General features: G+C 43.4%; 1 protein-coding gene across 2 annotated transcripts in view; it reads right to left on the minus strand.

Annotated features, from left to right (window-relative positions):
* Positions 1-372: 372 nt before the first annotated feature.
* Positions 373-25621, minus strand: part of ebf2 (EBF transcription factor 2) — a 31493-nt gene continuing 6244 nt past the window's right edge. The window contains exons 6-16 of one of the 2 annotated variants that reach the window (XM_034091179.2): positions 24619-24687; positions 7745-7826; positions 5012-5153; positions 4056-4186; positions 3724-3850; positions 3508-3596; positions 3164-3229; positions 2493-2667; positions 2222-2401; positions 1965-2135; positions 373-1785 (exon numbers count right to left, since the gene is read on the minus strand). In XM_034091179.2, coding sequence (XP_033947070.1) covers positions 1754-1785; positions 1965-2135; positions 2222-2401; positions 2493-2667; positions 3164-3229; positions 3508-3596; positions 3724-3850; positions 4056-4186; positions 5012-5153; positions 7745-7826; positions 24619-24687 — 1264 coding nt within the window. In that variant the 3' untranslated portion in view covers positions 373-1753. Of the gene's footprint in view, positions 2136-2221; positions 2402-2492; positions 2668-3163; positions 3230-3507; positions 3597-3723; positions 3851-4055; positions 4187-5011; positions 5154-7744; positions 7827-24618; positions 24688-25621 lie in introns of both variants that reach the window. The other variant, XM_034091178.2, reaches the window with a different exon arrangement.

The raw sequence follows: 25621 nt of genomic DNA on the forward strand, positions 1-25621 counted from the left end.
TCACTCGGGCCCCAGGAGGCTCGGTCCTCGGAGAAAAGCAGGCTTATTGAAGAGGAGAGAGATGGGGGGTGTTGTTGTTTATCTTGACATGCTCTACTCAGTCTTTAACGCTCGCATCACAATTAAGATGCTGCGGCTCATCAGCTATGTATACAAAACAGTTTTGCAAGCTGCACGAGCTCACAGGTGACGGCACAAAAATAGATCCTGAGATGTGGTTTCTTGTAGGAAAGTCTTAATGTCCACTAAATAGTCAGATAATGTGTGAAAATAGAGTCTTTGTAAAAAGAAGCCACCAAGACAATCCTCAATTTTCTTATTTGATTTATTTGGAGCACAAAATATAATTACACCTTAAGATATACAAATCACATTTGAACCATTTTTTGTACCGTTTCAGAGAAAGATGGCTTCAAAAAACATAATATTAAATTGCTAATATTTTTTAAAATAAATAAAATTAACAAAACTCTAAAAACAAATTTGCAAATGTCATCCACTCTTTGTGTTCTTTGTTTTCACGTCCTGAGAATGAAGTTTGTGTTTTGATGACAGAAATGAATGCGTAAGACCAGCATGGTATGAATTAATGAACACCTAATACTTTTGAGCAGTTTGTGCTTTTATGTACTGTACTGCATAGAGACTAGAGACATGTACTGGGTTGAGACATTTAAAATAAAACAGTAAAATCTATGAGTTGTGAAAATATAAATATAGAAAGTAAAGTGGATTGAAATAATATCAGGGAATTGGTGTGACAAAGCATGCATTATAAGTGAAATAAGGATAAGGCTAACTATAACATGTTTCCTTTGCACAAGGACAATAACCTTCTTTAGATCTGGGCATAACATTTAGATGTTGTTGTGCAAGAAGAAGACGTTTTTATTCCAAGAAAGTGTGTCAGAGTTTATTTTCTCCACCACAGAATCAATTCAAAATGATAATTTAGCAAATTAATTAGCAGTTGGTAAGAACTTCATTTGGAAAAAGACCACTTTATAAAAACACGTTTATATTATTCCCTAAACTACCTATAATAAGTTAAATTGCTTGTTCTTAAATAAATCAATATATGAATTCCTTTAGTAATAACCCTTGAGACAAAGAGTTCTCCCTTGTAAAACCGTAGAGATCAGAAACAAAAAATAAAGGGTCTATTTTTCTGGAATGTAAATCGTCTTCGAAGAGTCTACTACAGAAAAACCTCTCGCTAACTCACAGACAGTGTACACACATGCCATTTCAGGTGTCCATACACAGACAAATAGCACCCTGCTTCTTGGAGCTGCAACATTACATCAGAATAGTCCGTCAGTGCTCTCACAGCGCGTCCTGTACGTCTCTGGCCAAGGTTTGGGCAGGTTGTTGGAAAAAATCAGATGCTGCATGTGACAGCGGGCCAGAGGTAAATACAGATGCTGTTGAAGCTTGAGTTTTCCTTTTGCTCCCTTTCAAAATGTAGACGCTTCATGATACACACATACATGGTCCGGCTGCCAGCGAAGGAGCTTTGTCTCTAGTTAATGTGCTCGGCCTCTGGAGTCGATGGCTGGTCTTTGGACATTTTGTACCTCGTCCCGTTAATCCAGCTGGATGGAGAAGGGACTAAGAAATGGCAGGGGGAGGCTGCGGAGGGACAGTTATACATGGTCGCTAGGGATCAATTCTCCTTTCTCCCTTCCCTCTTTATGCCAAAAGATGGGCTAAGTGAAGCAGTGGTCTGGGGTAGATTTGGGAGGGTGCTTTGCTACATCAAGGGAACAACCAGGCCCGTCATCGCTGGAGAGAAAAAAATATACAAAATCTATAATTCTAATCAATCAGGTCTTGCATTATTGTACATCCAGCAACTTTTTTCTGTCTTGTTCAGTCAAAGCTTTGCGAGTGGTTAGTACAAGGGGGTTAGACTGCATTCGTGAGTTCAGACAGGGGGGTCAGATAGTGAGTCGGATGGCTACCTCTGAAGCTGTTCCCCCCTGAGGCGGGGCAGGCAGGGGAGGGGGAGCCCTGGGGCCTGAGGACGGGAGCAAAAGCACTCTTCTGTTTAGCAGCAGACGGGAAGGAGGAGAAAGGCAAGAGAGACGATGAAGAGCTGGAGCTGCCTGGTATAGTGGGGCTGGAGGGCATTACTGCAAAAGAGAGAGCAACGATTAGTCTCACGTTTGAATATCACAGTGGTGGACTCAGAAATATATAGATCGGGATCAGGTCTTACTGTAGGGAGAGCCTGTGGGGGAGGCACTGCTGAAACCAGGAGAGCCAGGTACTCCTAGACTGGTCATGGGAACCGTCCCATAGCCTCCGGTCATGCCTCCGCCGCCATAGCCTGACTGCTGAGGGGTGGAGGCTGATGGGTAACCCCTTGGAGACAAGCTGCTGGAATTTCTAATGTAACCTGGAGGAATAATATAAAGTTCAGGTCAGTTCTGAGCTTCATTAGTGGAAGAAAAACCTTTATGATTTATAGTTTGTCTCTTTTTGCTTACCTTGGCTGCTTTGCCCGTGATCTCCAATGCTGACGCCTAACTGAGAAGGATAGGATCCCAGGCCCATGACGCTGCCGTGGGCCGGGGAGCTGGGCAGCGCCTGCAGCTGGCTGTGAGGACGGGGAACACTGTAGAGCGCCTCGGCGATGTCCGCGGCGCGCTTCAGCAACATGTCCTACAGGAGATACAACAACACAGGGAATTAGCAAAGGTTTGCAGAGTCATAGACCATGAAGAGGCCAGGTGATGTTCTTTTGAAAATCCATGAAGGTGGGTATTTCCAAGAAGACCAATCAACTTTTTGGCTGCTGTCAAATCTCAAATGTTTAAGCTTCTTGACACTCAAAGCAATGAAATGACTGATCGACTCAGATTATCTTGCTAAAAAAGTAAGCCTTCTCATTATTCACTCTGATTGAGTACCTATCTCAAACAGGTTTAAAATCCCTGCAAGTGAATTACTTAAATGAATGGAAAACTAGTGGCTTCATGGAAAGTAGGAAGCCTTTTTTTTTTTTTTTAAGAAAGGCAGTCTTTGAAAAATGGTCACCAGCAATGCAGTGTATATACAATAAATACTGAATGGGCAAAAACATGCACTTGTGGTTTTTCGAATATCTGCATGTTTTATGTATATATTTAAGATATTGTATCAAAGTTTCTGCTGTTACCTGATTACTGTGTGGATTTCCGTACAGGGCCTCTACAAGATCTGCTGCTCTCTTCAGGAGGATCTCCTGCAAAGAACATAACTTATAACATTACTATCAAGCTGTTTAAGGAGTCTAGCATAAGAGGATAAATAGGACTGGCATAAAGTACTGGCTTATCTAAAGCCAGTTGAGCAGCACTTGAAATGTTTGGCTCTATGAAACCTGATGTACTTGTATGATTCTGTTTTCTTCAAGGTTGTGTCTTCCTGGTCGAATGTACTTATTGTAAGTCGCTTTGGATAAAAGCGTCAGCTAAATGCAATGTAATGTAATGTAATGTATTTCCTATGAGAGTCTCTCACCTTGGCTAGTTTGTCTGGATCACCAGGATGTCGAGGAATGACCTTTTGAAGGCGCTGGAAACCGTAATCTATAGTTGGCTCATTTAGGGCTGAAATACAATAAAAAACAAACACATATTGAAAATCAAATCTGCAGTGAAGTTGATTCAAATGTCATGCTCAACGACCCTGAAACAGTTAGGAATCTGTGAGGTCTAAAGTGTGTTTTATAAATACCTGTGTAGATGAAGCGTCCAGGTGCTCCCTTGCAGAACTGTTTGGATTTATAAGACAGTGTGACCTCAACGACCCCTGGGATGTGTCGAGGAGGAGTCTGGACACGGATAGCGTGCGGCGTGATCAGCTAAGAAAAAGAAAACAGCAAAATGATTACCCCCCGTGCCTTGTAAATATTTAGGCTAACATAACACTGTGAAAAAAAGATTAATTTATGTAGACTTCCCATAAATCATCTAAATAATGAGACAAGCCATATGCTATATATATCATTTCAAAATATGCTTCAGACTGTACCATCATTAGTGAGATGTTCTGGAGACAATTCCTACCTCACTCCACACGAGCATGCTGCCAAACACCACCTGCAGCCCGTCAAAGAAGTTCTCCCCGATGACGATGACCATCGCCCCGCCAGTGGTCCAGCCCTCACTGGGACTGATGGCTTTGATGCAGGGGGTGGCTGCACGGGAGAGCAAAGCAAGAGTTTTAATGCAGGATGAGCACCAAATGAAACATGAGTGGAAAGACCATGCTTCATTTGTTTCAGTGGGAATGTGTGTAAAGTTCTCAGGCCCATCTTTAAAGTTAAAAGATAATTTAATGGCTACCCTCATATTATCTGGGTGGTTTTATTATACATCAATAACTTCATAGCGTGGTTAATCATGAGCTGGAATCATATAGAACAGTAAAGAAGCTTAAATATCGTCCATATCCACAGTGATGTAAACGTTGTTTTGTTAAATAATAATTATTGATACAAAACTGTGGGAGGGGTATTATGATGTTGAGGCTGGCTGCTGTTGAGGTATTCTTAACCACTTGAATTTCTACCGGGTAGTTATTTGAATTATAGCAGTACAGATTTAAATATAGCAACTAACTAAAAGTGTAAATGTAGTTTAGTAAAAAAGAACATCTCTCTATGAAATGATGTATTAAATAGTCACTTTTCACAGTACTCTGTAAAAACAGTAAAAGGCGAATGGGTTAGTGTGTGTTTTTTCATTTAGACAAAAATGTGAAATGTTAGCTTTTAAGTGGAGATGGATCAGCTTTGCTTTATGTGAAGTCAAGTATTTCACTGATACAGTAATGACCTCAGTTAATGACCTCAGTAGCACCACTGGTTATGTTTTGATATATCATAGTGATTATAAGTGGACATTAAGCATCATCAGTACCCGCTGCTACAGTTAATACTATGTTTCTCAAAGTGAATCATGGTAGTAGACATGTGTGAGGACAGATAGATGTGGTGTGACATAGTGTTTTAGTGTCTCACCATATTCCATTGAATTCTCCGCAGACTCGCCTGGCTCCAACTTGCGGGCCCTCCGGCCGTGTTTCGAGTTGTTGTGGACGAACATGTTGTCTGACACTGCCAGGATGTGGCCGTCTACACTCACAGTGCTGGACAAGACCACCTGAAAGAAGACAGGAGGAAGATACATGAGTGTGTGTGCACAACTGAGACAGCACGCAGCGAATCACACTCTCCGGTTACAACAGCAGAATCCCTGAGCGACAATTTGTTTCGGGCATGCAGGTGATAGTAATATTTCTCAATAGGTAATGTGACATCCCTAGGATCTTCACAATATGTCTGCATTCTGGTGATGACACTGCTCAAACAGCCCTCCACTCCTCCATCAGGTCTCCATATGGCCTCCCACTGCCTCTTGCCTCACTTTTTGATTCATACAGCATGCAGCAGGCCCATCGCTGTCTCCTCCTGATCCTTCAATGACACCAAACATATGGACCAGATCTCCCATTTTTGCCGGCCGTTAAAGCAGAGGATGATATATTGTGGCCCTAATTTGATTTTCTGGCCGCAGCATGTGTGTCCCTTTCCACATCTGCCTTGCATGGATGACACATACAATTAATGAGAGGATACTTGAGGGGGTTTTCCGAAGTGATGCTTGATACATGTTTATGAGAGTTAACGGCAATGGGCCTTAGTGAGAACAAGTGATTTCCAATTGTCAGTAGTAGAACTATTTATAACGTGCTTTTCTTAAATAAAATCGGACTGTTAAGATAAAACCGTTCTCTCCCTTCGAAATAAACACATGGCAGTAATTTTGCAGGTGAAGGAACATGAGAAAGAAAAGGGGGGAAAAGCATATGTGCTATAGGCGCAGGAAAGGGAGGGGAACCTAAAGGAAAATAACTGTAAATTATCGATCAAGCAGCAGACTCCTGTCCAGCCCTGATCACCTTTTAACCCAGAGATGAGAGTCTTGGAGCGCCTGCATGCTCGTAACTTCTCAGCATGTGTCACATCCCAGGAGTTAAAGCAAACACGGTGAAAGACAGAGGGAGCACGGAGAAGGGAAAGGGATGGAGGTTTTGCTGGGAGAAGGAGAATGCCAGACAGGGGCCGCTGGTGCTGAAAGACGGCAGAGGAAGTGGGCCGGGAGAGTCCCCTGTGACCACTTCCTGGGTCACGGAGCATGACCTCCTCCATCTGGAGCCAATCACTCAATTCCTGACAACTTCCTGAAACACCTCAAACTATTTCCTGCACCCCAGCACCCCAACGACCAAGTCTCCCACATATCTGACTCCTCTAGTTTGTCTTTCCGTCCCTCTGACTCCTTATTGATTTTTAACTTTCACCTCTAACTCCTGTCTTCCGATTCTTTGTTAAGCCCTGAGCCTGTTTTTCAGGTCTCAGGCTAGAAAATGACATTCCCAAAACAAATGACCATATCTTCCCTTCTAAAAGGGTTACATTAATAATCTTTTTTCTCAAAGCAAGGTTACACACCTGTGAGTTGGATGTAGAGGTGTCAAAATCAATATAGATGTTTTTATTTTAAAGTAAATTCAGATTGAACACAGTAACAATTTTAATTATTGTGTCCGTCCAAAAAAGAAATATTACTTATAATGAAAACCACCCTTGAATGATGGGATGATAGACTAAAAAAATCCAAACTACAACATATAATAAGTACCCTGTATCAAGATTGATGCAAAACAAGTTAAATGTGACATTTTTAGAGAGATTTAGCATACAAAAAACACTTCTGGGTTCATTTGGGTGGATTTTCCATATCTCTGGCCCCCCTTGCTCGATTTTGCTGATTGACATCTCTTTCTAACCGTCAGAGCCAATGGAATCGAGGGGAACTCCCAAATACTCCTTATTTGGTCATGTGTGTGTGTGAGACTGACGCATAGCCAAAACCGGAAGCCGCGATAACTCTGCTGGCTACCATTAGCAGCTAACTTTTACTCTTCGATTTTTACAGAAAAATGGAATTATGGATTATAAATAATTTTTTCAAATCCACAGAAACATTATCAACCTATGGATTCACCGATTCAGCCGCGTTTTTTCTCGTTTTAATGCCATTGAACAAATCTTTTGATCAGATTGACAGCTACGGACGATCTCCCGTAAAAGCTCCGTAAAGGTACGTGTTGTGATGTCTGTGTTTGCTTCCCCTGCCGCGAGTTCGGATCACTCAGTGATGATACTATACCTAACTAATCTGTGGAACCTTAGTTTTAATCGGATATCTTGTATGTGCAGCTACGATAAGTAATAAGGGTAGGCCTATCTTTTATCTTGAGTTCTGTGCCAAAGTGCGTTAGCATTTTTCGTTCAAGGGTCATTTAGATGCTTCTTATGAGACTTGTGTTATGTTTTGGTAAAAAAAATTTGTATTGTCAGTTAGCTGAGATTCTTCCCGTTAATCTGGTATAACACATTAATAGGTTCTTAAATATTAAGATGCCCTGAGTCAGTGTCGTGAGAAATAGACAAAAAAGCCCCTGCAGAGGGTGGCTTTGGGGTTTAACAGGTTAGAGCTTTGCATTAGATGTAAACGCTACCTGCTATAACAGACAAGAATTTGATTGTTGAATAATACATTTAAGATGGAAGGGCATGAAGGGGGTATGTTTTGCTATACTGCACACTATTTTTTTTTAAAGTTGAGTCCTATACTCAGTCCGATATACCATCCCTCTTCCCACTCAAGCACATGCATTTTCGTACCTGAAATCTCCTCATGTCCCTTGGGTTTCCCGCCGTCTTCAGACAATTCTGGTTACATTTCAGGAAAAACTTCAAGAAAAACCTGCAAAGGTAAATAAGAGGACACATGTTTGTACATCAGAAACAAAAACAAAAGCACATGAAAGAATTGTGAACAGGATTGTTTGCTACCTTTTCACACACTGGCAGTCAAAGAAGACATTCATTATTTTTGTATCTTGTGGATGGTGTGTGTGTGTGTATCTACATGATTACAGCTCTGACATCAATGCCAGCTGTTTAGCTTAGAATTAGAGTCAATGTTATTACACTTTAAATCAAGGGATGAGAATTTGAAGCACAGTCCGGTGAAAAGCGCTGCTGTGTTTCAAAGTAAACTGGAGACAGTGATGTAGACTATGCCAGGGGACTCGGGGGACTGTGGTATCTCGCAATGCCGTAGTTGAACCCCCACATGGGAATGGCCAGGAAATAAAGTGGAGACAACTACAGAGAAAGTGAAATGAGGAGGTGGAAAGAGGAAGGTATTGATAGAAGCACATGCAGACACTGGTATGGACATGCATTTTGTTTTCAAGTATAGGCCTATGTGTCTCATTACGTATGTGAGTGTACTTTTGAGGGTGATAGGCTGTGGAGACTGAGAGAAGCTGAGAGAAAGCGGGGCGCTGATAGCCTCTGCTACACTGAAGAAAAAACTGAGAGAAAGGTGGAATAAATGGGAGAGAGATGGAGACTATACAGCGAGAGAGACTCCAAATCCCAGGTGTGCACAGCTCGGCAACACAGCCCGCTGCCATGGCAACGCAGCTCTGCCGCAATCCCAAAGTCCCAACGCTGAGAGGCAAGACAGCGATGGGAAAGAGTCGGAAACAACAAGCACATTCCATCACTGAAACGTAGCCAGGAGCCAGGCTTCGCAATGTGTGATGCAGAGATATATATAAAAAAGGCCTCTTACATATGTATCTTACAATAGGAAGTATTTTTTATTCACTGTACAGCATTTAATTTAACATGCTGTTTTTAGCTCATCTTATTCTATTTTACTTGCACATAAGTCCTGCAACATTCTCTTGCACCATTTTATTCCTACTCTCTTTATTCTTGCACTATATGTATTGCTTTTTTATTTGTTTTGTCTTCTATATATTTATGTTGCATTGTTGGATGAGCCTTTGACTTTTCATAGCATATCTCTGTAACTCTGTATCCATAAGCCCCCCCCCCTCTCAACCAACTTCCTCCTGACTGCTTTTCTGTGTTGTTTTGTTTCTTTGTTTCTTTTTGTTTTTTTTTGTTTTGTTTGTCTACCCTCCCTCCCAAATGTAAAGCGTCTTTGGGTTCAAGAAAAGCGCCAAAGAAATATAAAGTATTATTATTATATCTACACGGCTGTGTGTTGAACCTTTGAGGTGCAACCCAGACTGAGAAGATCCACACAAATCTCACGCTGAAGAGATATTAGGCAGAAGATGTGTATTAAATCGAAAGAAAAGAAAAATGAGCCACAAAGCGATGAGGCACTGTGACAGAATTATGGCAATTGGCAAATAAATAGCCCTCAAACCAGATGTCCACTTCTCTGAGCACACAACACTGTGACGTGCCAATGGAAAACACATCCATACAAGTTCCAATTAAGCAAACAACAACATAGCTGGGGAAAAAGGCTGCAGAGGGAGGCAGTGGTTTTGGCCTACATGGTTAGCTCCAATGCCACCCACTCTCTCTGCAAATATAAGTCATCTTAATGGAGAGCGATTGTTTGGAGAGGAACTTCATATTGGCCCCACAGCCCAGAACCCTCCCATCGAATACTAATCTCTCCCTCATTCTGTCAGCTTTTACTCGCTTTTCTCCCATCACTCGCTCCACCTTCCTCCCTTGCGAACAGGACCTGGCTTTAAACTAGATCTCAGTTCCAACAGTGTGTCCAATATTTCTTGATTTGAGCTATTTCATCGGAGGACAATCAATATTGTTGTTGGCAGAGGGCGGTTATAATTTATCAGCGAGCGCTCGGACCTCCAACCTTAAAGCTGCGCTAGACCTCAGTTTTGGTTGGAAATATGTTAAAGTGCATATTTGTGCCTCTCCTATTTCCTTCTTTCTTTTCTTTCCTCATCAGTCTGACTGTTAACGTCCTTCCATACATTTGCTCATTATACACCCTGTCAGTATTAGTTTACTTCGATTTTAAATCAGAATATATACACTGCAGGAAACGTACAGTTTGTTTCCTTCCTCGGAAAAGGGACCACAGTCAGAAGTGTTCTGTTTCATTTTACTGCCTCCGTTGCTTGTATGTTTTATCCTGGGCAGTGGTTCATACATTATGGCTCCTTTTTAGAGGCTATCGCCTTCATTTACAAGTTGAGGTTAGTCAGCACAGGGTTTCACATTTTTGGTTTAATACCTTCGTCCATGGTCTGGCAGTTGTTTAGCCACAAGCGTTTCCTCGCCACTTGCTTGTCGGCCACTACATTTTAATCCAACCAGCAGTCATCATTCATTTGACTGACGGACATGATCAAACTTGCAGAGATGCCTCGGAGAGCTAATATCACAACCCTAATTGAGGGGTTGTCTACATCCATCTGAGGCTTTGTGCACTTTTTGAGGGTTCTTGACCTTGTTTCTTGACTTCTTCTCATCATTCCTTGTTGAGATGACACCAGATGCCTCACACACACAGAAACACACATTCACATGCATGCATGCACACTCTAATACACAGACACCCCCACCTTTGCCCCCCTCCCAAAAACCCATTGAGTCAACTTTTCACCCCCCTCAGTTCGGACGCACACAGCTGCAAATGCTGAAATTAAAGCGAGACATTGACGCATATATTAGCATGCATTAGCCGCTTCCCCCTGCCCACTTAACATGCAAATCTCCCAGCACCGTCGCCTCGCACCTTCTGCCACACATTCATTTGCTGAATTATAATTAGACTAATCTTGCATAATTAATAAGAAGTCGAGGACCCTCTGTTTTTTTTATCCCCCCCTCTATTGTGGTTGCAAAAGTTTAATATTGCTGTTGTTTGTTTTTGTTTTGGTAATGTAATACACCCACACACCTCCCCATCCAGAGGGAAGATATGAGGAGAACATGCAAAGAATTGGAGGTGATTTTCATGTCACAGGAAAATTGCAGAGAATTTCCCAAGAACTCCATTAGCTTAAGCGTTTCATATTTAATGTGTGCCTTTTTCTTTACATACTTATACTGTGTGATTCTGTTTGATTAAAACACTGTAAAGTGAGTAATAAGTAACAAGTGGCAAATACAGCCAATGGGAAACATGTTTAAACTAATAAACTGTTATAAGTCTGTAATGAAAATGCATTTTGTCAATTTAGCAAAGCAAAACTATGATCATGAAACTCATTCTCCAATAACTGAAAAGAGCATTAAATAACTAACAAATGTGACACTTTAACTCCTCATGATTTGGTTGTTGACATATTTAGGAATTAAATGAATTTGACAGTGTGGCCAGGAATGGAGACAACGTTTTCTCAGCCGCAACATCTACCTCCAAAGACACACTTAAGACAGGAAACACAAACAAAACATAAACCCACGTCTTAAACCTCGGGATCCATTTCCATTGTGGTTCCATGGGGAGTATGTTTTTTTATTCTCTGTCTTCACTTCTGCATCTCTGTCAAGGCCTCCAATGCCTTTTGTCTGCATCTGTTACTGTTCCCAAGACTAAACACAGGCCTCTCAGTGAATGGCAGACATCCCAAAGGTGACAAAATGCTTAACTTAAACTATTTAAACTTCCAATCAGCACGTCACTAAAGACAAAAACAGCAATGCAGTTTTTGTAAATATTTCACCCCTCAGTGTGGACCCTCGGTTTCACGTTTCTCAGTCCGTTGGGACATCTGTTACACATAAGTGTTACACATTGGGCTATACATATGGCCTTAATCATGCAATGAGCACCTAAGCAGCACAGGACCCCTAACAAAAATGTTCATAGGCATTCATCAGCACTAATCACTGTTGACACAAACTGCCTTTTCACATAGACATAAAACACATCGCCCTCTGTGCTGATTGTAAATGAAGGTTTACTGGTAGCAGCGGCTCTTGAAGAATGGGACGCATGAGTCTTTAACGCAGAGTTCAAGTTAGTTAGCTATGAAACTTTCTCCACTCATATGTTGCCTTCTTTTAGGTTACTGCACCAAAAGATGACACATTCATGCTTTAATAGAAAAATAAGGTTGGGGACATTTTACGGGAACAAATTGAGGAGAAAGAGGTTGTCCTAACTTTTGTTCAGCAGACGTGTGGATGCCCTGCTGCTGACTTAAGTAAAGAAGAGAGGTGAACACAGAAAAAGAGCCTCATTCTCTTCTTTTATGTAACCGTTAAGCTCTCGTTGGCTTTTGATTGTGAGAAATAAGACGAAAAACAGAGGGGAAAGAGAGGGAGAATGTTGTTGTCCTGTATTCAGGGCCATCACTCATCACACATCCCCTCCATCACTCCCTGCCTTCCACACTGAAAAAACAAAACAGTGTCCTGACATCGCGGTGGAGGGGAGCTGAGGGGAGGGCAGGGAGGGTGGGAGGAAAATTAGGAAACCAGATGTGAAGCATTAAAACATACTGACATGCTGAGGGCCTTCCTCTGCCACACTCACACACTGAGCGCACTAACTCATACAGCAGGCCCCGATACGTGCACGTATTAATATGTCACACGCTGGGGGTACAAACCACACACACATTCGATGCGTGATTTCACAGGAAAATACACAAAGACAAATACCGACTAGCAAGCCACCATGTGTGCATAATCAATCAAGCCAAATTATACACATTGGCAAAAAAGATTCCTCAAAAGCAAATGTCTAACAGTCATTAGCTCGTACGTAGCTTACATCGCAAGCTTAATTATTTATAAAAACATGTACGTAACGGGGTGAAAACATAATGCTCATGGCTATGTGCTAGGAATGGATAAACCAGTGTTGACCTAAGAATATTTCACGGCAAGGCACAAATCTACAGATGGGTCATCACGCATCAGTGTATGGATATGCATCCAATTAGTACATGTACGCAGGCCAAGGAACGGCTGGGGGGAGGCATGGAGGTGTTTTGTTTTCCTCCATGGGGAGAGCTATGTTTGGGGGATTGAGTGGTGAGTTGGGGGGGAGTAGTAATAAATACCCCTGGACCTGGGTCCCCTGGCAGACTGGAAGCTAGACTGGTCACCAGGGTTAACACCCGGGGCACATGACCTTTGACACTGCTAATGGGGCACAGAAAACCCTCCACGAACTGATACCCCCTCTGTCGCATACCACCACAGGACCTTTCACACCAGCTCCCTGTCCGACCCACCCTCCTCCTCCTCCTCTCCTAAAACATACAGGGATATCTGTGGCATCAGCTTCCTCGCCTTTCACCAGGAAACGTCTCATAGCCAAACCGACTCCATGGTAGTCTTTGCTCACTTTTTTTATAACGGCTTGTATAATGCTCATCCAGTCGTCAGTCAACAGCTGCAGCTTTTCCTACATTTTTACAAGATTGTGACAGTTGAGACCTCTTTCCACAAATGACTGGTCACCACATTACCATAATGTCTGATCGTATGTTAGGGACATCCTTACTTATCCTGTATAACCAACCATCCGCACCCACATACTGACATGGACCTCAAACCAGCTAAGTACAAATCAGTGGCAGAGAAAGTATTCAGATATTTTACTTGAGTGAAAGTACAAATACAATATATATTATTATCACTCCACTATGTGAGGGAGAAAAGTACTGAAAATATGTATATCTTAAAATACAGCTAAAAGTTAGAATGAGTCCGTTTTGGTTTAAAAATCTGAATCAGAGTTTCCAGCAAATATCAAATACATTATCTGAAGTAAAATGTGCAATATTGGAAAATAAAGTAGATGTAGAGATAAATGGTAATATTGGCTTAGTATTCAGAGAATTGTTTTCTTAATCTGATAATTACTGATTTAGATGATCAGTTTTCCAATGTTAGATAATATGTGGGCACAGTTTTTTGTGTGTGAGCAATTCAGAACTTTGCCAAATCAAATTATTGTAGAATATCATAACATTTATTAAATACATAATCGGAATAAGTATTAATCATTCAGCTATAATGCAAATGCAAATTTCACATAACTGTATTAGGTAAGTTGAAAGCAATAATATTAAGTTAAATCTGATATTTTCTTATTTAAACTTGATATTATTGCTTTCAACTAACTAAATGCAGTTAAGTGAAATCTGTTGACATAATACATTGAATAAAAGTCAACGTTTCAGTTTCTTCTGTTGCGCCGCACCATATAAAAGGCGTTTATATCCCTGTCTTGTTGATCAGCGCTAAGAGAACGAGTGGTTAAATGGACTCTAAGTAGTTTAGGCGGACAGCGAGCACATGGGCTGAACTGGGCTCGTTATGCATTTGCCTGTTGGATTGGCTTTGCCCCTCCTGGCCTCTTCTCTCCGTTGCCTCCCAGGCTGGCTTCACCCCTGCAACCTCAACCCAAGCCCACCCCGCCTCTAAACTTGAGAACTGTGACAAAGCCAAACATTTAAACCACTAGTGCTGATTTATAGAGCTTGGTAGCGCTGTAAAACCTTCAGGCTTGCCACCGCAAAAGTGAGTGAGGCACAGCAGAGCTGAGAGAAAGAGATGGCTGAGGCGAGGAAAGTGGAATGATGGGAAGAGTATACAAGAGGCACTCAAGTGTTTCAACGAGGTTTCTCCTGGGTGCTAAAGTGTTTCACTGCATAACATCTCGCAAGCTGCTAAATGTGCATCGCGACAATTTAAAATGAATTAATGTTTCCGTCTCCCAGGCTCGACCAAAACAAAGATTGCATACAAAGCTTGGCCACATGGGACAACGGTCAGCCTGCCAAATAGATGGATATGGAGAGATATTCAAAGTCTGGAGAACATGAATTCACAACCAGGACGGGGAATAGAAGTCCCATCAGTGGCTTCACCTCTCCCAGCATGCTCGGCGTGTCCTGAGGGACGCAGATTCAAAAATATACTCTCGACTGTCGAATGGAGACACGGAGCACCCTGTACAGCTGAATAGATTCCAAACATACCAGAGGTCATCTGCAATACAGCAACACTAATCTTGCTTTTTCAATAGCCTTTCAATCAATCAGCCACTAATCAGATTTACCAATAACATGTGTGTATCAAAGCTCGACCCGAACCTCTCCCAGAGAAGAACAATGAATCTGGGATGGATGCCACCGAGAGGGAGAGGAGAGGAAAGAGAAGCAACAACAGAAGGAGAAGAGATGTCTTCTTAATTAGCCAGTAATGATAAGATCTGACAAACAACATCTGTTTCCAGAAGGAGAGAGATGGGGGGGGCGAAGGAGAGGGAGGGAGAGAGGGATAGGAAGGAGGACGAAAGAGAGAGAGAAGCAGCTGAGAAACCTGTGAAGCCTAGACAACAGGGACCTGCTTGTAAGAAAGTAAAGGGGGAGCGGAGGGGATGTGTAAGGGAGGGAACGCTGTGTAGCGTGACACAATAGAAGTACAGAGGATGGGAAGTATAGCAGAAGTGAGGGATAGACAGAAAGGGGAGAGAAATCTGACAGGGTTGAGGAAGTCGAAGAGCCAGGACGAATATGATAGACAGGGGGAGGAAAGCAGATCAAAATGAGAGAGGGAGATAGACAGACGTGAGAGAAGGTGAGCTGGATAATGGTGCTGCAGGAGGAGAGGAAGAACGTGTGAAGAGATGGGAATGGAATCACTCAGAAGTCCAGGGTGCTGTAATTTACTGTCCGTGGCTAATACACAGCAAATGTGTGGAGCCGAGGATTGGGAGAGGAGAAGGGGAGCCGGGCGGCGGGAGGCTGGAGGGAGGCTGAGTGTTGGGGCTCTCAGCATGCCTGCTGGGAGCCTGTCAGCAGGCACATCGCCCCCTGCCCTCAGACCTGACAGATTCATCAGGACCATCACACACACACACACACGCACGCGCGCACACACACACACACACACACACACACACACACACACACACACACACACACACACACACACACACACACACACACACACGTATCCAAACTATTATAGGCATTTTCCTGTTTTGCTCAGATACTTTACTTGAGTGAAAGTACCAATATGATATAGTAAGGTATTGTAAGCTATCGTAAGTTGTGTGTATAACCTTAAAACCATCCGCACCCACATACTGTCATGGACCTCAATCCAGCCACGTACAACAGTGGTGGAGAAAGCATTCTGATATTGTACTTGAGAGAAAATTACCAATACGATACAGAAACAACACTCCATTTAGTGGGCAAAAAAATCTGCTGAAAATATCTTAAATGAAAATATGCACTATGCAGCTAAAAGTCAGATTTAGATCTTAATCTTAATTTAGATCTTAATCTTAATTAGATCTTAATCTTCAAACTATCGGAAAATGCTCTGAGGTCAAATGTGCAATATTCAACCCTGAAATATAGCAGATGTGTACAGTAGAGATACATGGAAATACTGGCTTGGTATTCAGAATATTGTTTGTGGGAAAGGTTTTTTGTGTGTAGACACATTTTAACATGTGAGAAATTGAGAAGTTTGTCAAACTAAATAATTGTAGAATAACATTTCAAAAATATTATAGGCTTTTTCCTGTTTTCCTTCAACTTTTCCTCCATGATGGGGAAAACACAACATCTGTTGCATTAAAAATTCAACTACAAAACACCAAATGATACTCTACTGCTTTGCTTTGACTTGATATACTTCCTATCCTGCACTCAGTGCCACATTCTTCTGCTAGAATAGTGCTTTCAACGAGCAAATAAGGAGTTAACTTAAGGATCCATTGTATGAAAACGGTTTCTGCACAATATCATTGCCTTTTTCCATGTCTCACAGGAGGGATAACCATTGCCTCAAGCCTTAGCCAATAAGGATACTTAATCACATTTTATTTAAGAAATTCTGCAGATGTGTAAATATTAGTGTTGGGAAATGTTTTCCAAGGGGAAGGGTAGGAGAAATGTTACTCCTGGGAGAAATATAGTCCGTCCAGATTCTAGATAAAGAGACAAACAAACAAGGTGGCTGGCGGGGCCGGCCCAGCACCAGGGGGCATTGTTAAGTCATTAGTGAAATTTAAGACTGATCCCCATCACTCACACACACACACACACACACACACACACACACACACACACACACACACACACACACACACACACACACACACACACACACACACACACACACACACACACACACACACACACACACACACACACACACACACACACACACACACACACACACACACACACACACACACACACACACACACACACACACACACACACACACACACACACACACACGCACACACACACACACGCACACACACATGCACACACCCTAACAGCTCCACCCACAGCGGCAGCATCCAGCCAAAGAAAACAGCCCTTGTTCCTAAATACCACTGCTAACTGGCCTCTGACTCCACACCCACACACACATGAGATCCTGATACTGATACAAGATCCTCTTACAAATAAATGGCAAAGGCAGGAATTTCACATGAAAAATAAATGTACAAACACACAACCACACAGCGCTCACTTGCCTGCGATCTGAAGTACCTCTAAATCACACTAATCTGCCCCCTTCTGATCCTCTGAGTGGCCCTACTTAATCTCTACACCGCTCAACCAAAGGTGAACCCTATTAGTGGCCCAGACAAATGAGAGGGTTCCCCCAGCCTCTCTGAGAGTGCAGGGCCTTTCAGAGTGCCATTGAGCTGCAACCCAAAACTTCTCATTTCCCCCCCATCCCACCCACTCTAAGAGCCCCCCTGGTGTTCCTCCACATTAGCCCATTGGTAGTCCATTCCCATTTCCTGTCAAAACATTTCTCCACCGGCCTCTGCTTCCGACTGCCCCCTCTGTAGGCTCCCTCAAAGAAAACAAACCAGGCCTATTCCTCGTGTCAAGGTTCAAGCCACAACAGCTAACACTGGCCGAAGCGGAGCAAAGGTGACCAAACATAAACTCGGCTCATAACCTACTACCCATTATACACTTCCTGTGCAGGATCTTCACATTTCAGTTGAGACCGCATCGGAGCATCCCAACCACCCAACAAAAAGGTCCCTGAACTCACCAGTCTAACTGAGTGGGTTTGGAGCAGTACCTGTCATTGAATTTGATATTCTAGACATTGCGTTTTCCCTCCCTGTCTGTCTTTGTGTCATTCTCTTCCCAGCATTGCCCCCAGGGGGGAGGCATCCCTGCGGTCCGGTGCCAGCTGCTCAGTGGTCCGGCCTGTGTGCCGCTCCGCTGTGTGAGGCGCTGTGCACTGGAGCCTCAGGCCCCTGTCGCCACGCTGCCTGGCCCCCCGCCTGAAGGGCTCGCTGACAGGGGGTCTGGGGGGACTGGACAGTGCTACCCCAACAGGAGAGACCTGTGACAGCGGACTGATGGGACCAGTCTGTCTGACTCTCTTTCTCCGCACGTATGCAAGTAATATGTGCATCAGTGTGATGTGGCAGATAGTGAGTGCAATTCAGAAACACAACCACCTGATCGCAGTCTGCAGAGTGTTCTCCAACTACTCAGTCTGCTTATAAAGAAACTTGAATCTTCAAACTATTTCCCAAGTTGGGATAAATATAGTATCTAACTATCTATCTATCTATCTATCTATCTATCTATCTATCTATCTATCTATCTATCTATCTATCTATCTATCTATCTATCTATCTATCTATCTATCTATCTATCTATCTATCTATCTATCTATCTATATAACTATCTGTCTATCTACCAATCTATCTATCTCTCTATATATATATCTATATATATCTATATATCTATCTATCTATCAGTCCATCAGTCAATAGTATGCAGTATAAGACTTATCACTTATGTGATTTATTGTGATGTAATGTGTTTTTATGTGTTTAAATTACATGTACAGCACTTTGGCTCGACCAAAATCGTTTTTAAATGTGCTCTACAAATAAAATTTGATTTGATTTGATTTGAAGACAGAAAAATGTATGGCGTCCGATAATCTGGAAGATATGAATTATAATTACACGTAAAAACTCATGATTGCCCAGATTACATGACGACACTTCATGAAGTATCCTCCAATACGAGTCAGGATACGTTGCCAGATTCTTTTGAGACTGCATTATTGAGAATACAGTGGTTTCTCCGTCATGCTTATTTATCCAGTTCAATGAAAATGTCAGAAAGTGTCAGTTTGCAACAACTTTGCCAACATCATCTGCAGCTCTTTGCAGACTGGCAAGAAGAAGAAGAAAAAGCACCTCCTCCAAATCCGCTGTTAGATGGATCACAGAGGACGAGAGCGATTCTCAACAGTTATTATCACAGACTGATTATCCTTTTTTCAGTGACTTCTCACACAAAGGCCTCCTCACTGATGATTTCTCTAGTCCCCACATCCAGTTTCAGTCTAAATATATAAAAAGTCAATATATAAAACGTTGCGTCGAAAGGAGCCAGTTGAGGTGGTTCGGGCACCTAGTTAGGATGCCACCTGGGCGCCTCCCTAGGGAGGTGTTCCAGGCACATCCAGCTGGGAAGAGACCAAGGGGTAGACCTAGGACCAGGTGGAGGGATTATATCTCTTCGCTGGCCTGGGAGCGCCTTGGGACCCCCCAGTCAGAGCTGGTTGATGTCGCCAGGGAGAGGAACGTTTGGGGCTCTCTGCTGGAACTGCTACCCCCGCGACCCGACCACGGATAAGCGGGAGAAGATGGATGGATGAATGGATATAAAACTCAAATTAATTCCACTGGATTTTCCCTATATCTTGGCTACAATGTGGCTAAAATACTTTACACGTTTTTTGTTGAAATGTGATAAAAAAAGATAATGTGAGAACAGGTACAAGATGCCAGTGTCAGCGGAGATCGCTACAGTATGAGTTCCTCTTCACAGCTAAAGTAGAATCTTGTACTGGGAGTATGAGAAACAATTTCTCTCAAACATAAAACTCTCAAGTGCATATATGATGACCTAACAGGGCGACTTGGCGGCAGTGCGTGAGTATGCATCTGGGAAAGGGGAGGAATTCGACCCCTGACACAGTCCAACAAATGTTACTGCATTTATTTTTTGGCTGATAGTTTAATGTTCTTTTCCCAAAGACTTCTATTTTTTGGGAGGGTTAAAGCTGAAGAATAAGTAGGCCGGTGTTCCCCTCGATTAGCAGTGCAAGGATAAACTATCTGTCCTGTGAAAAAAGGCCATTTAGGGGCACAGAGGGAAGTTCCCTGCATCGAGTAGTGTAAGACTGGCCGACACAAGCAGGTGGACGGACGGACAACAGATGGTCAGACATTTACATACACCAACAAATTATATCTGAATAGTTTATTGTCAAACTGTCGAGACAGTGTTAATCCGTAAAGAACTATAAAAAAAGACCGAGTTTTACTGCACTGCAGGACTGAGTCTCCGTGTGCGCCTGTGTCTCTGCATGTTACCATACTGGGAGATGTCTCTTTTCAGGAGAATAGGTTTAAGAGTTAACGTCAGCATAAGAAATTAACTTAATAACGGCAAAATAAACATTGAGCTGGGGAATTCTGTAATTGAGCTGCAACTAAAGTGATCCACACATCGATTAGGACTGAAGAACAAAACCAAATCCTGCACTGACTAGAAAACAAAGCTGTGGTACATGCACATAACTAGAACCAAGACTACAAGCAGATCAATACAACCCGCAACCTAAGATTAAGAGTAATGGATTCCTCTTGGAGCTGAGCATCTGAAGTCAAGCCCAGGTCCACTCATCATTGTTCAAATAGTCAAATGATCAACTCAGAGAACAAACATAACTGTGAAAAACTATGGTAATTGCACTCCAGATGGAGGTTTTGTTTTTAGTGCAGTATTCAAAAAATCACAGGCTGATATGCACGAGTCTTTGTGAGCTCATCTTGAGTCGAGGGGAGGGGAGAGCCATATTGACAACATTGGAAAATTCTTATTGATTATTCTTCTTTTCTCTGAGCACCGGCTTGTTAAAAAAAAAACCCTCTTGGAAACACGATCAATTAGTGAGATAGTGCTTGCCATTGATCACCCCCTATCCACCCCCCACCTCACAAGGCCATGGAGCCCTCCACACACTCCTTATGACCAACTATTGATCCCAGCTTCTTAGCCACATATAAAAGCACGCACACTCACACTGAGCACCGACCCCTTACACACAAACCACACAGTCTAATACTAATACTGACATCTGCTTGTCTCCATTGTAAACCCATGGTTCTCTCATAAATACAGAGGCCAGCTTTGGCCCAGAACCAATATAGTTTCTCAGAGGTCAGGGGTCAGCATGGCAATAATGCCGCCATTAACAGATCCGCCTGGGTTAAAACTTCTCAGAGGAGACAAGCTTTACGGTGTGAATGCAACAAAGATTGGTGGGAAATATTGGTTTTATACATAGGACCTATTTTTCATTTAAGTTGGTGCATGGTTTTAGCATGGGCCAAGTAAGAACCCTATCCATTTTAGAGGAGATGCACACCAGGGACACGTTATTTTTCATCTATGAAACGGGCCCTGCTGGAGGTCTGCGCTCTCTGACTGGCTTTCCACTATTCTTCAGTAGATTAAAAAGTCTGATTTAGTCATCAAACTTAGTGTAAACTGAAACATTTCATTTGGGGAGGCAAAACCAGCTTTTTTGGCTTAATAAAAATAAAATACACAATCAATCAAAATAGTCATTCAATCATCCACTAATCAAAAAAATGTATCCCCTAATTGGTTCTGCAATAAAATAAATATCTCAGAGCTGCCATATAAAACAAAAATATCACGGCTAAATATAAATATGTTACTCCAAACTATAACATTAATAAAAGCTTTGACTGCATGAGTCTGAGGAGTTAGTGAAGATTGATGGTGATGACCCCAGAGGAATCAATCTATCTATCTGTCTATTGATCGATCATCAAACCAATCAGTGAACATGCCAGTCCATCAGCCGAAGATAAGACACTCTGCGAACAGAGGAGTCGCATCAGGCCTGTGAGCGGAGCAGTTCAACAATGTTAAGATTGGATGATTGTAAAACTATTAGACACAGCAGGCAGCGGGGCATTAGATCATCCTTCCCTATTGGCAACTTAAGAGTCATCTCTTTGTCAACGACTGCCCTTGCCCTCTTCATCCCTCGGTCCCTCCACCCTCAATCCCTTCACCCCTCCCTATGGATCAGCTGTGATCTCCTCTCTCTCTCCTTTCACTCAAATCAGGATTAGGGAGAAGAGGAGGTGGAGGGGTGCAGCAGCAGCAGGAGAAGGGGGGGGGGGGAGAAAACTGAAACAATATGGAAAGGAGATTAGAAAAGAGGGGGTTCGGGCCGTTTGGGGAATTGCAAACTCCCTTGTGCTTGGGTAGGTGTCCTAATGACACCGCCTAATTATGGCAAAATTAGACAGGCTAAAGGGAGGGGGGTGCCGTGGTGGAGGAGAACGTAACATGAGGGGAAAAGAAGAGGAGCGGGGGAATTAAGCAATGGGGAGTGAAGGAGTAAGCTCACAAGGTGCATGTGAGAGCGAATAGAGAGAACAAGAGGGGTGTGCAGAGGAACAGATATAGAGGTAAGGCAAGGAGGAAGGGAGCGGGGTTGAGTGAAAAGAAAGAAGAGAAAAGGGGTAGGAAGCAGTGGCTGGGCGATAGCAGCGAGTGGGCCCCAGCACGCTGCATGTTAATTGGAGAACAGGTGTTGGGGCTGGGAGCAGGAGGCTGATTACTGGAGCCACAGAAACAGACCTACACACACACACACACACACACACACACACACACACACACACACACACACACACACACACACACACACACACACACACACACACACACACACACACACACACACACACACACACACACACACACACACACACACATGAATAATTTAAAACCCATGCAGTGACTAGGGAAAAAAGGTCAAAGCAGGGGTCACAAAGACACACAGACAATCGGACTATACATCCATAAATAAACATGCAGTGGTCGTCTCACACACACACATGAAATTATACATCCGTTTGTGTGCACTCAAACAGCATATACATGCTCTGAACACACACACACACACACACACACACACACACACACACACACACACACACACACACACACACACACACACACACACACACACACACACACACACACACACACACACACACACACACACACACACATCTGTCGATTTGTTTTACTTTTTCAGTGTGTGGAGTACATGCATACAGTTAAAAGAGAGGGTGCCCATAAGTTGGGATAAAAGGGCACAAAAGCCACGTAAGCGTTCCATTGGCTTATCAGAAATTAACTGGCTGCTTATAGGCTGCTCCCTGAGGAGAGGATTTCACAGGCCAGTCAAGAGAGAGAGCCCCCATCAGGACGGGATATGCCCAGTGTGATTAGAGAGTACAGTAGGTCAATGATTCCATTTAAATCAATCCTCACACCAGCCTGCACACACACACACACACACACACACACACACACACACACACACACACACACACACACACACACACACACACACACACACACACACACACACACACACACACACACACACACACACACACACACACACACACACACACACACACGCACACACACACACACACACACACTCAGAGTCAACGAGTTATAGATAGCGCTTTCTTCAACACCCCACCGTCAAACAACTTAGAAACTAATTTTAAAATGTAGCCATGTAAGGAGGAAGTACAGAAGCCTTGCAGAGGGGGTTATTGGGAGTGTAGTGTGCTACAGTAAATGAGAAAAGCAGCTGCTCCAAGATATTCTGGGAAAATGCAAAAGACAACAGCTCGATTTTTTCCGTTATATGAAAACTATCTTCGGCAGAGATCCTTTGAGACACACTGTCAACAGCCAGCCAGCTTGAACTGAGGAGGGGGAAGAAAAGGGTCCTTGACGTATATGAAGTGAGTGTTTTCTAGACAGACGATTCTAGGGAAGACGCGATAGAAGACGAAGGAAAAGAGATGAAGGTTGCGTTTATGACATCACATAGAAAGTATTTCACATGAGGTGTGCTTATGAGCATTCATCACACTGGTTAAGGGTGGGCCGACACGGGACCTCTGAAATCCGTCGGACGTGAAGGCCCTCACACACGCCGATTACTGCGGGGGTCATCTGCCTTTAAGCCTGATAACTGGCTGTCATGGTGAACATTGACTACACATGTGCGCCTGTCTGGTGGTCCACACGATCCACATGCTTCTGATGAAAAGAAATCTGCGCTTTCAGGTGCAATGTCAGCAGTTAAAGGTAATGCATGATCAAACTGAAACAGCAGGTGAAGATAGATCAACAGATACACAAAGCTGAAGAGAGGGAAACACGTGGCAGGCAGACATGGACGCAGATACTTTACACTTTCCTTGCATTCATGCAGTGTAAACTGACATGGCAGAAACACTTTCAAGGTGATGCATGCATGCATATATTAATATGTGAAATACACACAAACATTAACACCACTACATACATATATCCAGCCCACACATCTGTACATGCATGTGCTTTATAGCCACTCCTCTCACTGGTTTGTGTAAATGCAACAGCTGATTGGTGGAGTCTCATTTCAGCAGCCTTCACATCAAGCTGTGATCTCTCTTAGTCTCCTTCATCCTGCTTCAATGTAATGGTGTAGGTGCATGTATACAAAGAAGGGTGACCTGAGCATTTAGTATGAAGAGGTGCTTGTTATGGGACGTGGTTCGATCTCATTACCTGTCAATGATGACTGGGTCAGAGGGCGTCTCGTTTCGGTTGCCACAACTTTTCTTCTCACAACAGCGGCTGAGTAGGGAGACAGAAAGGAGGAGAAAGTCAGTTGAGGAAAAAAAAAAAACAAATTAAACAGAAGGAGCCATCATTTGTCTGGCCCTTCCACATCCACAGGCCCAGACTACTTTGCCCCGCAGTCGGCCAAGATCCAGGAGCAAACAAAAGAGGCATGAGAGGGGAGGGGGAGAATAGACAAAAGAATAAAAGAGGAAGAAAAGGTACAACAACACACCCTACAAACAGTGAGAGACCATTCAAAAGTGAAAAGCCAGCCAGGCAATCTGTCACATTGATTTCGAAATCAAACTCAACCCCCACGCAGCCTCGCACACACACACACACATACACACCGTCCCACACACACACACACACACACACCGTCCCACAACATCCTACCATTCGTCAGCAGTCCTGTCCGAGGAGCCTGCTGGCCACCCAGTCCCCCCTCCCCAAAGTCCCCTTCACTGCATAACAAAAGTGCCCCCACCCCTAACCATCTGCCACCCCTACACCTCGCCTCACCCCTCTCGTGTCCCAGCTTGGCCCTGCCCTGCCCTGCCCCCCCCCCCCCCCCGCGCCCCCCTGTCAGACGGCCTCACTCCCCAGCTGTGACGCTTGCCCTCTGCCTCTTCGGCTCTGTTATTAGCCAGCTGTGAGTCACATTCGGGCATCTGCTGGCTACACAATGGCAAAGCCCACTCTGTCTTAGCCCCTCTCCCCCGTGTCCCAGCCCCCTATCCTTCCCCCTGCTGCCCTCCAATCCTGGGTCACTGCCCCACTTCCACACCGCTCTCTCCAGCTTTTTCTCCATCCATAACCCCGTGATCACCTATTTTCTTCTCCACCAAACACTAACCAAAACCTTCTGGTCCCTGGAGCTCCTTAAAGGGCTGGGACTCTTTAAACTCGCGTTATAACGACTCTGTGTAACACTGGCTGTGACACT

This window comes from Pseudochaenichthys georgianus, chromosome 9 (assembly GCF_902827115.2).
Source record: "Pseudochaenichthys georgianus chromosome 9, fPseGeo1.2, whole genome shotgun sequence".
NCBI classification, from domain to species: domain Eukaryota; kingdom Metazoa; phylum Chordata; class Actinopteri; order Perciformes; family Channichthyidae; genus Pseudochaenichthys; species Pseudochaenichthys georgianus.